This window comes from Chiloscyllium plagiosum, unplaced genomic scaffold (genome assembly GCF_037043375.1).
Source record: "Chiloscyllium plagiosum isolate Xiang-an unplaced genomic scaffold, Cpla_swu_hap1 HiC_scaffold_19, whole genome shotgun sequence".
Taxonomy (NCBI): Eukaryota; Metazoa; Chordata; class Chondrichthyes; order Orectolobiformes; family Hemiscylliidae; genus Chiloscyllium; species Chiloscyllium plagiosum.
Genome location: NW_028270157.1, coordinates 53,304,346 through 53,321,069, shown reverse-complemented (window position 1 = coordinate 53,321,069; position 16,724 = coordinate 53,304,346). Strand labels below are relative to the sequence as shown.

General features: G+C 41.5%; 1 protein-coding gene across 4 annotated transcripts in view; it reads left to right on the top strand.

Annotated features, from left to right (window-relative positions):
* prr5b (proline rich 5b (renal)) overlaps window positions 1-16,724 on the top strand; it is a 127,502-nt gene that overhangs the window by 37,113 nt on the left and 73,665 nt on the right. For 2 of the 4 annotated variants that reach the window (XM_043709219.2, XM_087997387.1), the window contains exon 2: window positions 15,970-16,083. In XM_043709219.2, the coding sequence (XP_043565154.1) occupies window positions 15,980-16,083 (104 nt within the window). In that variant the 5' untranslated portion in view covers window positions 15,970-15,979. Of the gene's footprint in view, window positions 1-15,536; window positions 16,084-16,724 lie in introns of those variants that run through there. The other 2 variants (XM_043709218.2, XM_043709217.2) reach the window with 2 other exon arrangements.

Here is a 16,724-nt window from a genome sequence, read left to right as displayed (position 1 = left end):
CTACAAGCTTCACAGTTTAAATCAGAAGTATATAATGCGCAAAAATCAAACTAATAATCACACAATTTTAAATAATCAGTTAGAGAGTCATTGAGATGTACAGCATGGAAACGGACCCTTTCAGTCCAACTCTTTATGTCAAAGATTAACAAATAAAGAACACAGATACTTCTACTGTAAAACAAACTTCTTCGTACAACTTCCCATCTGCATCCATGTTAAGTTAGAACCCCAATAATCTTAAATCAAATGCGATTCTGAAATTGAAAGATTAACTAACTACTTAATCTTAGTAGAGTTTCAAGATTCATAGAAGGGCTGAGATATCTTCAGGTCTTATGCTTACTTCCAGCAAGATGGTCCCTTCACATCGTCTCCAACCATCCCACAGCTATAGACGCCCAGTTTAATTCAGGCATTGGAAAGGTCTAACGTGCAGCCACCTCAGATCAGAAATTCCCTGGTTCTAATGTTCTTTAATTTTGAGTCCTGTATCCAGAACTCTCTTTCTCTGTTCTGTAAGAAATCCAAATCACTGTTAGGAGTCTTTCAGTTAATAATTGGTTTAATTCTTTAAGCCAACACCCATAATTTCAAATTAATTCAGCTGGAAAGAAATGCTCTCTGATCTGTAGCCAGGTTGTTCTATTCTAAACTCAAATTGTTCAAACATACAGCCACCTCCAAGCAGTTACTTCCCCCTCTAAATTAGTGAACTTCATACTGACCTTTATGTTTCTATTGTTTATCTTCCAGGCAACTTGGTCACATGATGAGTTACTGGAAGACACATGCTTTACAAAGAATTGAGAAACCCAGCTCCTGAAGGGAGCACAATCCCACCATGTAACATCACTTTTTTTTGGCTCAAAACACTACCATAGTGAAAATGGGCTGCAGGTCTACAGTGCATGGTTGATATTTCGCCATAGTTTTCCAGGAGGAAGTACAACTTCTGAGCAGCATTAGTTTTTTTTGTACTACACAGCTGATTCAGTATATGCTCAAACGTTTGAAAGTTTTTTTGCAGGGCTACAAATGAGCAAGATTTTAAAGAGCCTGACTTATACATGGCATGTTTAGTTCACTTTGTGGTTGCAGAGCTTAGAGGGATCATTGCTTCTAAGACCATTGATGGCTAGCAAAGTCTATTTAAGACGTTCTGGGTCAGTGATACTTGTCAATTGACACAAGCAGATGTGGAAGGAATAACTTCTAACAAGCCTCTGATCTACCTTTTTCTTCTATTCCTAAAGTTGTTCTCATCTTCCTCTTTTCCTCCTTCATGTGATGAAAGAAATTCCCTTTGGCTTAGTGGTGTCACCAGTGCCAACTGTATTTTGATCAGAATGACCTCATTAGCAAATGTTCTCATTGAAGTTCCAAAGTACTAAAGAAATCAATATGCAGCACTTACAGTCCTGACAGTGGATGCACTTAATGACCTCCTTAATATGACAAATAAAACTGAAAGAATTGTAGATGCTGGAAATCAGAAACAAAAACAGAAATTGCTGGAAAAGCTTGGCAGATCCAAGGACAGGTCAATTTCTGCTTTTGCTGTTTCAATTTCTGTTTTTGTTCCTCAATATGGTGCGTTTCTCAAGGAATGTCAGACCATTTATGTACTGATGGTCATTACTTGGGTGAGAACTAGCTCCTCACCGTTGACCCCAATTAGATGGGCAGATCAAGTAACTTGTTCCCTTAATGTGAACTGTTGTTTTCCTCTTGGACAATAATTTGAATGCAGTCTTTTTGTAGTGCATTTAAGGTAGCAGCTATTAAGAATTTGGACAAACATCCAAAGTAAGTTATGGCTCCCTTACAATAATGGACAAAACCTGACATGGTATTTTGAAATGTTTAAATATAATGTGTCTTAGTATTTTCATTACCCTTAAATGAATAACTCATGAAGTTGTTTGGCAGATTGGACAGATTTATCAACATCTCGATACGGGATTTCAAGTTTCATTTCATTAATAGAAACGGAAGAAAGTTTTATGTCCTTTTACTCGTTGTCTTGATAACATGGGATGTTTTGAAGTGATGTCAATGATTTATTTTCATTTCAAAACGTGTTTGTTGTGTGAAGTACGAGTCTCAGGTTTTTCTGTACTTGAGGCAACAAGAATACACACCATGACCAGAGAAATAACACTTGCACAAAGCTGTGATGATGATTTGGAACGTCACGGTCTTGAAACAACACCACGTACAGCTGAATTGTCAAAGGTTGTAAATATTAAATATAAAGTCTGATTTTTCAAGTTAATGCGTCATCCCATGAAGCAGAAAAGGGCCCAATAACCTTCCTCCTATCATCTGAACCGCTGTGAGAGTATAGGGGCTTGATTTGTCTGCCAGTTACAAGCTAAATAGATACACAGAAAATCTAAAAGACAAACAAAATGGAAAACAGACCCAAAAAGTATCCTTTCCTCTCAAAAAAGTTACAGATAGTGACATGATAAAGTGTGCCCACCATAGTATGAAACCATTGCTCTGGTTAAAGTTGGCAACAGAGACAATGATTAGAAAGGAAATCGCACTTCCATCTTCCAACAAACGTCCTGAAATTGGATAGTGACATGACAAACAACTTTATGTTTATCAGGCACTGCATATCTACCCGAAATATCAGATTACCTCAGGTCAGCACTGTGAATGAATAAACAACAAGAACAAAGACTGCCTGCCTGTGTAAATATACTGATTGTTATTTGCATGACTGTTACATTTTCTTGTGATGTCATGGGTGTGATTTTCCACTATTTGTTCCCCTGTCTCATCTGAGAAACTGGTGAGAGGGAGCTGATGGTCTTGGGGTTTGAGGGGGTGGTGCTGGGGCTTGGCGGGGAGGGTGGGAGAGGGAGGGAGGAGGTTGCAGGCCAGATGATGGGCTGAACTGGCGTGCACCTCAGAAACCTCACGAGTAACCAAGGTGTTCATGAGGTAAATTTAAGCTGAAACTGTAAACATGCATGCCGCCTTCCTGAAACAAAGATGACCAATAATCCAAATATAAAAATGTAGGCCCTATGCGATGTTTAGGTCCAAACAGGCATTTCCAACATTTTGCTCATTTATATCGACTCAGTCAATGATCCCTAAATTAAGACCATTTAAAACCGGATCTGGAAAATTTTTCAATCTTCCAACCAACCTGCACAATGGGCCCTGGCCTGATGTACCATCTGCCTCAGCATGGAATCTGAATATCTCTTCTTCCCAGTTTTAGCCTGACATCTGCCCCTTGAACATGACTGGCAAGTTGCTCATCGGATCTGGGTGCTCCCATGGTCCAGGTATCATGCCATCACCAATGCATCCTAGCTGGAAACTGACTGTTTCTTAGAAGTAGCACAGAGCAGACCTTGTATCATCCAGTGCTCGGTTGGATCTCATGTTGCCTTATTGGCTGAAGTTTGCCAATTACTACCACCGAATGTGACCTTAAAATGTTACCCAGTGAGCCACTTATTCTAAGTGTTCTTGAGATGCCTGACAGAAAACATTTGTTTGGAGAAATTAGTTTGCTAGTTTATAGGCTGTTTGAGGGGCTTTTCATAACTCTTGATTAAACATGAATAGGAAGGGTCTAGAGTGATATGGGCCAATTGCTGCCAAATGGGACTAGATTAGGTTGAGATAGCTGGTTGGCATGGACGAGTTGGATGGAATGGTCTCATTCTGTGCTGTACATCTCTATGGCTCTATAAGCTCCATACAGCATTTGTCACCGGGGCTGCTGACCCCAATTTCAAGCTGCACTGCACTTAACATATGACTGGGCCCAGAGAGAATATCCAAGAGTCTGAGGTGGAGACGCCATGCTGTTAAAAGAAAAAGGTATAGTGGTTATGTGTTCACAGATGTTACGGTGTGGAGCTTAGCTCCTAGAAAACAGCAGGCTATAATGGCAACATGCTGGCATTAAAGCAGGCAACTTGTTATGAACAATGAGCTATAAAAGTTACAGCCTGAAGGGTTTAAATCCTACACCTTATCTGCAAGCCTCACAATGTTTGTCTGTATAGAAAAATGTAGGTCAGCTACTTTACTTCCAGAAGACAGCTGCATTTTTTCCATGAATGGCTATTTAAAAGAGAGCAGCTCCGATAGGATTTTTTGGATGGTAGACTTTCCAGTCCTGCACCCACAGAGTCAGTGGGAATGTATCCCTGCCAATCAAAGCAATCCCTACACAGTTATTTCATGTTCCACAGAGCATTAATTGGCTGAAGATTGGATTTCCGTCCCTTATTTGAGCAGAGGCTCCAGCTCAGAGAACTGCCGGTCATTCTGGACTGGTCAGCGGCTTTGTCATTCCAACAACATCAGTGGCCAAGACGTGGACTACAAGCAGTCCTTGAAATTTAAGGCTTGGAGTTTGGGAGGAACTAAGTACTTGTGGTGGAGGGAGTGCTAGTGATGGACAATGGGGGCCACTAACTAGATCCCTACCCTTCTGGCCAGAGACATGTGCAGTATAATCTTTCAGGCATTATCACTCACCCCCGAACTCTTCACACCGGCCTAAAGATTGTGGGGTAGGTGGAAAGCCAGCCTTATTCACAGCCATTGTTACCTCAAGGCACACTTACATTTTCATTGGGGAAGTATCAGTTTGAGGTACTTTGCTAGCCTAGCCAATCCTCCATTAAAACACACTAAATAATTAGTTACTTGATAAAGAAAAATGACCTGAATATCATTTTAAGACTGAACACTACAGTTAGAAAAGAAAAGTAAAAGACGATGGATTTTGGGAAATCTGAAACACGCTTGGGGAATGCCAGAGAAGCTCAGAAGAATATAATTAATGTTTTTCAGTCCGGTATGAGTTGCAAAGAAACGTCATATTGGAATTGAAGCATTGATTCTGTTTCTTTCCCCAGAGATGCTGCCAGAGGGCCTTAGTTTCTCCACATTTTCTATTTGCATTTCTGCTAGAAACCTTTCACAAAAGCACACACTTTTTTTTCTGGTGTTGGGCACCTGTGGGCTACTTTTCCCGAAGTTCCACAGTTTTGTAATTTAAATTCTTCATTAATGGTTCTTCCGTGGAAACATGTTTTTTTATCTACATGTTGAATGTGTAATTATTCAGTAACTGGATGCCACAGAAATGTTCAAATCCAAAATGAATCAGGTTGTTAAGGCAGAGCCTGGGCAAACTTCCTTGTTTATGATGTTGTTGCTCAGCCTGGAGGTAAAGAGACATCCAGATGGGATGTGTGCTGTTTACCACAGGTCTTTCTTCCAGTGAAAAATTGCCTGGAATGGGAAAAAAATGATAGCCAATGGGCCAGTGAAAGGGTTAAAATCTAGAAGCACTTACTGCATTAGTGTATGTTTAGTTGATGAAAACATTCCCCTCTGCATTATTCAAATAACTAGTGCTTCAGCACCTACCAGAACAATAAGTGCAAGTAAGCAATTAACTACATTAATGTTCATAACCTTAACAACTAAAAGCAACAAGAACATACCATGAAAATTAACGATTGCACTGTTTCCCATTATAGTCGCCTGACCAGAAGGATTGCTTTTTAACAACAAAATAAAGTTATGACGAGCATTAATATATTGCTTTGTCCCCTTGTTTCTCTAAACACTTTTACAATTTTTTTTGTTGAAAAGCAAGCATTAATAATTTTAATTGGGGAGGAATGGAGAATAACTCAGCCCAACTTTAACCAGTGAATTAATATTATAAGCATGCAGCAATAAGCCTAGTGAAGACTGATCATTGACTGTGCATGTACCACCTCACATATCACCATGAACACATAGCATTTCAAATTTAAAAAGCTTAAAATTTGACTATCAATAAGATCTCTTTTAAAAATTATGATGTTCCCCCTCAAACTTTTTAACAGGAGTATTGACAAAACAAAATTATATTACTATACTGTCACTGTAATTACATCTGAACATCAGAAAGGCCTTATCTCCTTTATCTAAATTTAGTCATTGTTCAATAGGAATCAACAACTAGCCACAGCTGAGGCTGTGATTATACTGTTGAAGCTAACTTTAGCAACAAATGTCTTACACACAGTACAAATAAATGTACTTGCAAATAAACAGTTATCACCCTTTCATGGTGCAAATTATTGTTGCTTCCTATTTCCCAAAGCGGAGTTCTAGCCTGAATTTAACAGACACAGCCCACCTTAGTGCAGCCTTCAGACTGTTATCGGGCAGTTGCGACTGGTACTTTGACTTCATCAGAATGATTGCAGAGAATGGCACACATAGGATCTGCCCTCATATTCCTTGTTGTTGGTGGGCGGCACGGTGGCACAGTGGTTAGCACTGCTGCCTCACAGCGCCAGAGACCCGGGTTCAATTCCCGACTCAGGCGACTGACTGTGTGGAGTTTGCACGTTCTCCCCGTGTCTGCGTGGGTTTCCTCCGGGTGCTCCGGTTTCCTCCCACAGTCCAAAGATGTGCACGTCAGGTGAATTGGCCATGCTAAATTGCCCGTAGTGTTAGGGGTAAATGTACGGGAATGGGTGGGTTACGCTTCGGCGGGTCGGTGTGGACTTGTTGGGCCGAAGGGCCTGTTTCCACACTGTAAGTTATCTAATCTAATCTAATCCTTCCAGAATGTGGTTGGGTGTTGCTTACGCATGCTCTTTCTTGATTGGGTTAACTCGTTTTGCCCTGACCATGAGCTCACACAGTGCTGATGGTGTTTTCATGTTGTATATGGCAAGTTGAGCATTACAAAATCCATTGGAGCAAGTTTGATCTCACAAATAAATCATGGATATTTGTTCAAATTCAATGCTATTAGAACAGTTGGTGACCAATGCCTCTTTGATTATTTTGCAAGGGATATTGAGAGTTGTAAACTCTCCAGCTTCTTGATATATATTTTTATTTAAAAAAAATTTTATAAAGTCTTATACTCTTTATAAACTTTTAAAAAGATTATACATTAAATTTTAATATTCACATTTTATGAAATGAGTGTTCTTCCTTACGATGTGAGAGGATCTTATTTCAGGCAAGTAATTACAGTCAAAAAGGCATCTTGCTTAACCTCAGAATACAGTATATCATAATGTGTATTTAAATTGATGGTTTAGCATCTAATAACAACTCACTTATTGTTTCTTTATTGGTGTCCAGTGTTTGCCAAAGGTTTGGAATGTAAACAAAAATGTGTCTTCCTTTGCAGAGATTAGAACTTTCCCAACAGTATTGACAGAATATACCATCTTGGTGAACATGCCTCTCAGAACTAATATCAATAGGAGATTAATTGCTTATCTAATTCCTGTTTGTTTGGATCCATCTACGTGCATACTGTCAGTTGTATTTTTCGACATAACACTCATTGTAACTAACTGACCACAAAGTGCTTTGAGATGTCTCTGTAAAGGACTTTTGTGGTGATACATAAACATGCACTTCAGAAATTCAGAGAGTCATACAGCATGGAAACAGACCTTTCGGTCCAACCAGTCCAAGTCGACCATAATCCCAAACTAATCTAGTCCCACCTGCCTATGCTTAGTCCATATCCCTCCAAACATTCCTTATACATGGACTTATCGAAATGTCGTTTAAATGTTGTAACTGTACCTGCATCCACCACTTCCTCTGGACGTTTATTCCATACATAGACCACTCTGTGCAAAAATATTGCTCCTAATGGGCGGCACGGTGGTACAGTGGTTAGCACTGCTGCCTCACAGCGCCAGAGACCCAGGTTCAATTCCCGCCTCAGGCGACTGACTGTGTGGAGTTTGCACGTTCTCCCTGTGTCTGTGTGGGTTTCCTCCAGGTGCTCCGGTTTCCTCCCACAGTCCAAAGATGTGCCGGTCAGGTGAATTGGCCATGCTAAATTGCCCGTAGTGTTAGGTAAGGGGTATGGGTGGGTTGCACTTTGGCGGTCGGTGTGGACTTGTTGGGCCGAAGGGCCTGTTTCCACACTGTAATCTAATCTAATCTAATGTCTTTTTAAAATCTTTCAACTCTCACCTTAAAAACATACCCCCTAGTTTTGAAATCTCCCATCCTCGGGCAAAGACACTTGCTATTCACTTTATCTATACCCTTCGTGATTTTATAAACCTCTATAGGGTCACTTCTCAACTTCCTACGGTCCAATGAATAAAGTCCCAGCCTCTCCTTATACCTCAAACCCTCCTTCCTGGTAACATCCTGGTAAATCTCTTCTGAATCCTCTCCAGCTTAATAATATCCTTCCTATAATATGGAGACCAGAACTGGACACAGTACTTCATAAGAGGCCTCACCAATGTCCTGTGCAACCTCAACATAATGTCCCAGCTGCTATATAGGTAGTTCTTCTATAATGTGATGGTTGCGTTCTTGTGCAAGCCCGCATTACAGAAAAATCGCGCTTTAGAAACACATGTCCTCAATTCGCCAAGCGCATTACAGCAACTTTACATTAACAAAACGCATGTTATAGCAGAATGACCTGTACTCAAAGGTGTGAGCAATGAAGGCAAGCATGCTAAATGCCTTCTTAACCAGCCTATTTATATGTGGTGCAAACTTCAAAGAATCATGTACCTGAACCCCTAGGCCTCTATGTTCTACAACACTACCCAAGGCCCTACTTTTAATTGTATAAGTCTTGCTTTTGTTTGTTTTACCAAAATGCAATAGCTCACACTTATCAAATTAAATTCCATCTGCTGCTCTTCAGCCCACTGACCCAATTGATCAAGATCTCTTTGTAATCTTAGATAACCTTCTTCATTTTCCACTATACCACCAATCCTGGTAACATAGAACATAGAAAAGTACAGCACAGAACAGGCCCTTTGGCCCACGATTTTGTGTCGAGGTTTAATCCTAACGTAAAATATAATAACTTAACCTACACACCCCTCAACTCACTGCCATCCATGTGCATGTCCAGCAGTCACTTAAATGTCCCCAATGATTCTGCTTCCACCACCACAGCAACGCATTCCATGCATTCACAACTCTCTGCATAAAGAACCTACCTCTACCATCTGCAAACATATTAACCATACCTTCTATATTCTCATCTAAGTCATTTATATAAACGACAAACAAAAGTGAACCTGCACCAATCCCTATGGAACACCGCTGGTGATAGGCCTCCAGTCCATCATCACTCTCTGTCTCCTGCCATTAAGCCAATTATGTATCGAATTGGCAAGCTCACTCTGAATCCCATGTGACCTAACTTTACTGATAGTCAAAGGAACCTTGTCAAAGGCTTTACTAACGTATTTACACAGTCTTTACTTCAGAACATGTATCAAGTAAAAGATCTGTTTTTGAATTTTACCTGGAATTAATTTCTAAAGTTTGAGGGAAAATTCCAATATCCCAACTAATTCGGAAAGCCCCAACTATTTCTAAATATGAACCATAAATGTCTGACAACGTCTGCTTCAAAAACAATATCGTTCGAATTGAAAACTGTTCCATCTGAAAGATTTGCAATGTATAAAGGGCCCTGTAAGGTTAAAATCTAAGTAAGCAACAGATTTCACTGGTCAGTACCCATATGGAGAAAAAGTAAGAATTCACGAATATATTATATGAGCAAATTCAATTCTCACAGTAAATTTTTAATGGAAGACATATTTGAATGAATTCCATTTAAGTTAACATAATTTGAATTAAATGATATCAAATTAAGATACACTGTATCTACTTCCTCATATAGCTATGTTTTTAATAGTTTGATCACGGAATCCCTAAATACCATGGATAATGGACATTTTAACGCCCTCAGGGAAGTTAGTGAATCAGGTTTTTTGTTGAAACTTCAAGTCCAAGCTGCTGTGGTGGAATTTGAACACATGTCTCCATATCATTAGCTCAAGTCTCTGGATTACTAGTACAGTAATGTAAGCACTCTGCTTGATGTAGCTAACGTGAACAACATTCCATTTGTAAATAGGTTCCAAAACAATGGTAACTTCCTGGTCAAGGTGTCAAAGGCCGTTGATATCATCTAATAATAACTGCATGTTCTAACATCTAAACTTTTAAGAAGAGATGGTCAGATTTCATAGCAAGTGGCTGCATCACCTAAAACTGTCTTTAAATACCATTAAATCATTTAAAGAATAAGTAATCCAAATTACACAGCATCCCCCATGACTTTAAGACGCTCCGCAGAACTGTGCAGCACTGAGGATGTGTACTCACTGCTGTAATAAAGAAGATAAAGCAACCAATTCATGCACAGCAAACTCTCATGGCCTGCATTGAGATAATGAGCAGATGATCTATCTTAATGAAGTTGGTCGGTGGATAAATATCGACCTGAACACTGGGAATATCTTTGAACATCACATGGTGCTTTTCAGAGAAGGCTTTTCTTGAAGGTCATGACAGAGACCCTGGCAAAGTCCCCACTGAATTCAAAGCCACAATTATATGAATTTTGAGAAACCTTTCATTAAAACTTCTCACAAGAGGCTTGTTAGAAAAATGGAGGCATCCAGGAAGATCAAACAGCATGAACCTAAAGTAGATTGATGAATAGAAACTAAACAGCTAGAGTAAAAGGTTGGTAGTTAGATTGAAGAATTGTAGCGCTGTAATGTGGTGCTGAATTTACGTTTAATCTGAATACAGAAAGACAGTTTACACCTGAGTACAGAGAACTCAATCTTGAAATAAAGCCATAGAGTATAGAGCTGTACAGCATGGAAAGAGAACCTTTGATCGAACTTGTCTATGTCGACTAGATATCCTAAATAAATCTAGTTCCACTTGCCAGCACTCGGCCCATATCCTTCTAAACATTTCCTGTTCATATACCCATTCAGCTGCCTTTTCGATGTTGTAATTGTACCCGCCTCCACCACTTCCTCTGGCAGCTCATTCAATACCTATTCCTTGGGTCCCTTTTAAATCTTTACCCTCTCACCTTAAACCAATGCCTTCGAGTTTTGGACTCCCCCACCCCAGGAAAAAGACCTTGTCTATTCACCTTATTCATGCCCCTCATGAATTCATAAACCTCTATAAGGTTCACCCCTCATTCTCCAACGCTCCAGGGAAACAGCCCAGCCTTACCAACCTCTCCCTTCAGCTCAAATCCTCCAACCCTGGCAACATCCTTGTAAATCTTTTCTGAACCCTTTCAGGTTTCACAACGTCCTTCCGATAGGAAGGAGACCAGAAAAGCATACAATATTTCAAAAATGGCCTTACCAATGTCCTGTACAGCTGCAACATGACCTCCCAATTCCTGTACTCAGTACTCTGACCAATAAAGGAAAGCATACCAAACGCCTTCTTCACTATCCTATCTACCTGCGACTCCACTTTCAGGGAGCTATGAACCTGCAATCCAAGGTCTCTTTGTCCAGCCACACTCCCTCGGACCTTACCATTAAGTATATAAGTCCTGCTAAGATTTGTTTTCCCAAAATGCAGCACCTCGCATTTATCTGAATTAAACTTCATCTGCCACTTCTCAGCCCATTGGCCCATCTGATCAAGATCTTGTTGTAATCTGAGGTTACCCTCTTCACTGTCCACTACACCTCCATTTTTGGTGTCATCTGCAAACTTACTAACTATACATTCTATATTCACATCCAAATCATTTATATAGATGATGAAAACAGTGGATGCAGCTCCAATCCTTGTGGCACACTGCTGGTCACAGGCCTCCAGTCTGAAAAACAACTCTCCGCCTCCAGTCTAAAAAGCAACCCTCCGCTACCACCCTCTGTCTTCTACCCTCGAGCCAGTTCTATATTGAAATGGCTAGTTCTCCCTGTATTCCATGAGATCTAACCTTGCTAACTAGTCCACCATGAGGAATCTTGTTGAATGCCTTACTGAAGGCCATGTAGATCATATCCACCACTCTGCCCTCATCAATCCTCTTTGTTACGTCTTTAAAAAACTCAACCAAGGTCGTGAGACATGATTTCCCACACACAAAGCCATGTTGACCATCCCTAATCAGCCCTTGCATTTCCAAATACATGTAAATCTTGTCCCTCAGGATTCCCACCAACAACTTGCCCACCACTGATGTCAGGCTCACCAGTCTATAGCTCCCTGGCCTTTCCTTACCACCTTTCCTAAATGGTGGCACTACCTTAGCCAACCTCCAGTCTTCCAGCACCTCACCTGTGACTATTGATGATACAAATATCTCAATAAGAGGATCAGCAATCAATTCCCACAGTTTCCCACAGAGTTCTAGGGTACACCTGATTAGGTCCTGGGGATTTATCAACTCCCTCCTGACTGTATACCCACAGTGCTGTCACCTGTGCTGGGTCAGTCCTGCCAGTGGGACAGCGATGGTGATGGTGCTGTCTGGGACATTGTCTGCAAGGTATGATTCTGTGAATATGACTATGTCAGGCTGTTGCTTGACTAGTCTGTGAGGCAGCTTTCCCAATTTTGGCACTAGCCCCCAGATGTTAGTTGGGAGATTCGTGCAGGGTTGACAGGGCTGTTTCTGCTGTTGTCTTTTCTGGTGCCAAGGTCGTTGCCAGATGGTCCGTCTGGTTTCATTTCTTTCTTGAGACTTTGTGCTGATTGATACAACTGAGTGATTTGCTTGGCCATTTCAAAGTGCAGTTGAGAGTCAACCACATTCTTGTGGGTCTGAAATCCTGTGTGAGGATGGCAGATTTCCTTCCCTGAAGAACCATTAGTGAGTCAAATGGGTTTTTCCCACAATCAACAACGGTTTCATCAATAGAATGACACCATAGCAAAATATAGTGTGAATATATGATTGAAAACAGAATTGAGGATTATAAGGATATGTTCAGAGATTTTGTTAATGTGAAATTGTTGTATTAAGAATGGTGACAATCAAATTTGAATAAAGACTTGCAGTATTTTTGCATCATTCGTGACCTTAGGTTGTCTGAAAGGGCTTTATAGTCAATGAAACACTTAATATGTAGTCACTGTTGTAATGTAGGAGAAGTGGCAGTCAATTAGCAATTAGCCAACAGCAAATTCCCACAAACGGCTATGTGATGATGGCCAGATAATCTGTTTTTGGTAATGTTGATTGAGGGATAACGAGCAGTCGGGACACGGAAGATTTTCCACGTTTCTTCTCAAAACCAGGCCTTGGAAACAATTATGTCCATGTGAGAGAGCAGATGGCACCTTGTCTTCGGCAAACAATAGCATTTCAGGCAATGTAGCAGTCTCTCAGTACTTAGAACATTGTTACTATGTTCAAATATCTGAACTCATTCTTGAACCCTTGTCTAATTGGCTCTGAGATGCAGGTATGGCTACTAAATTAGCATCTGGAAGTTAGATAGACGTATTGGAATTTTGGTTCATTTACATTGAAAAGGTAAAGAGCTGTATAGAAACATAGAAAATAGACATTATTTGGAGGTGCCGGTGTGGGACTGTGGTGTACAAAGTTACAAATCACACAACAGCAGGTTAAAGTCCGACAGGTTTAATTGGAAGCACTAGCTTTCGGAGCGACACTCCTTCATCAGGAGGTTGTGGAGTACACAATATGTGTCTTACAACTGTGTACTCCACAACCACCTGATGAAGGAGCAGCGCTCCGAAAGCTAGTGCTTCCAATTAAATCTGTTGGACTATAATCTGGTGTTGTGTGATTTGTAAAATAGAAAATAGAGGTAACAATAGGCCATCAGATCTTTGAATGTGCTCTACCATTAAATATGACCCTGGCTTATCATCCAACGTAGTAATCCATTCCTGCTTTGCCCGTCTCGCCTCTGGTCCCATTAGCCTTAAGAACTATATCTAACTCCTTCTTGAAAACATTCAATGTTTTGGCGTCACCTGTGTTCTATGACAGAGAGTTTCACAGGCTCATCATCCTCTAGGTTGAAGAAATTTTTCCTGAACTCAGTCCCAAATGGCCCACCCTGTATTGTTACACTGTATGATAGCTTTTCTCAAGATAATTTGGGGGTTTATTATTATTATTCCACACAGTCTACAAAATAAACAAGCTGGGTGACCTTTCTTATTTCATCCTTTGTTACACTTCGAACCATAGACTCCCTCCAGTGCAGAAAGACGCTATTTGGCGCAGCGAGTCTGCAGTGACCCTCCAAAGAGCACCCCTGAAACCCTGCATTTGCCATGGCTAACCCATCTAGCCTGCACAGCCCTGGACACAATGGGGCAATTTAGCATGGGCCAATCCACCAAATCTGCATCTCTTTGAACTGTGGAAGGAAACGCATGCAGATACTGGAACAATGTGCAGACTCCACACAGACAGTTGCTCGAGGCTGGAATTGAACTTGGGTCCCCGGTGCTGTGAGGCAGCAGTACTAACCACTGAACCCACTCAAAAAGCTTTTTATAGCATTGAAAATAAGGTAAACTGGTATGTATATTAATGTTTTTCTCCCTAGCAGGTCACTCCCAGAATAGCTTTTGAAGTCTAATCACAAACTTTCGTACACAAGAGGCCACTTCGGCTGGATTAACCAGTCTTGCATAGATTAGATTACTTACAGTGTGGAAACAGGCCCTTCGGCCCAACAAGTCCACACCAACCCTCCGAAGCGCAACCCACCCATACCCCTACATTTACCCCTTACCTAACACATTGGCATGGCCAATTCACCTGACCTGCACATCTTTGGACTGTGGGAGGAAACCGGAGCACCCGGAGGAAACCCACGCAGACACGGGGAAAATGTGCAAACTCCACACAGTCAGTCGCCTGAGGCGGGAATTGAACCCGGGTCTCTGGCGCTGTGAGGCAGCAGTGCTAACCACTGTGCCGCCCACTAAGATCACTGTTTTACTGGTTTCGACTAAGAGAAATTTCTGGCGGGACATTTGATAGTAACATCGGGTCTTTCTCGCTCACTCTAAGTAGAGAGAATGGAACAATTGGCGCATAACATCAGCTTTGGGTCCCTGCTTGATATCACTGCATCCCCAACAATGTCAGCGCAGCATTTTGTCAATCCTGCGCGGAAATGTCAAGCCAGTTCATGTATTCGAGTGTCTGGAGTGAGGAAATGAAACAGCAATCTCCTGTTTCAGAACTGAGAGTGCTAACCACTGAACCGAGGCTGAATGGGAAGTGACTTTAATTCAATTTGAATCCCGTGCCTAAATCTGAATCATTGTTTCCACTGTAAGCGTTTACTGTGTGAGGTTGAAATGCACCGTGTGCTTCTTCTTTAACTTAAAATTAATACTTAAACGGTGACGGGTCAGTGGAAACTTTTTTTAAAAAAACTGCATTTGTAGCAATCAGTTCAAACGCTGTGATCAATCTGTTCCAAAGCAGGAAGTGAGCTAATGATCAAACTGTTCTGTACAAGGTGCAAAGTGTCCTCATAAAATAAATCTCTTTTAGCTCTTCTCTCTCGAATGGAAAGTGCGACAGAAACATTCGCACACAGTTGCATTTCACACTTCCCTACTGTCGAAACTGTTCGCATTTCTTCTGGCTGTAAATGATTTTTTTTGGGGGAAGAAAATAATAAACTTGTTGCCAATATACTGAGAACTCTCTTCCCATCTCCTCCCCCCCCCCCCCCCTCAAGCAATCCCTTCGGAAAAAGCAGTAAGGGTGGAGTCACAGCGTCAGATCCGCTGGCCAGTTGCTGTCTCTGTGTGTGTGAGACAGAGAGAGAAAGCTGTGGAATAGTTTCCTCCTGAACTTGCCCTAGGTTACTGCTTAGAGTCTGTGGAATGTGGTCACCACTGAGTTTGATCTGTGTGGTTCTTTTTTTTTAAAAAAAGAAGTCACCCCTTGAAACATTCACCGTTACGTATGAGACGGTTTCTGTTTGAAAGCTAGCTCCACAGAGTTTTTTTTTGTTATATTTTTATCGCCCACTGTGCGGTTGACTCCTGAGGCCATTCACTTGCCCAAGCAGCGTCTTCTCCTTACCCACCACCTTTTTTTTTTGTTTTTCACTTTGCTGTTCGGGGTTAAGTCTGTGTACTAACCATGAGGAATTTCCGCAGACCGAAGTTCATGAGTTCACCCAGCCTCAGCGACCTGGCCAAGAGCGAGCAAGCAGCTTTAGACGAGCGGGGGACCCAGCAGCGACGCGCCGGCTCCAACGCCACCTGGAACAGGTAAAGGCTGCAAGTGACATCGCTCCCCCCTTGCACAGCTTCACTGTCAGTGTTTACAAGTACACTCGCTCGCTTCTAATTTCAAACCTTACCTCTACATTGCATGCTAATATACATGGATCAGAACTCTGCGTTCAAATCAATGTGTAGTCTCCTGTCGGGGCGCCTGTTTTAATATTAAGACATGTGAAGGCGTCAGCATCTTTGGAGAGAGAAACAGTTAATGTTTTGAATGCGTTCTGATTCTTCACTGAAGAATGGTCAATTCAAAAGGGCAGACTGGTTCTCAGCACAGAAGATGGGTGTTTCATTAGATTTCCAACATCCACTCACTTCGAGTTGTCAAGAAACGGCCCAGGGGTCCACATATACTTGCACCCACTGATGTCAATATTGGGTTGGGTTTTGCCAGGTTGCCTTGTCAATGGGACTCAGCCAATCGGCTGGCAGCATAGTGCCACTGCTGTCAGTGGCCTCCTGCTGTAGCTGGAGACAGGAGAGGCAGTCTCCGTGTTGGAGCACTCTGGGAAAAAGTTCAGGAAAATTTCATTTAGCCTGGGTAGGCCCCAGTGGTGGACATTAGAACCAGTCTGCTGGGAGACCCTCATATGGAGTCATCAGAAAGAAAAATTCATTCCACC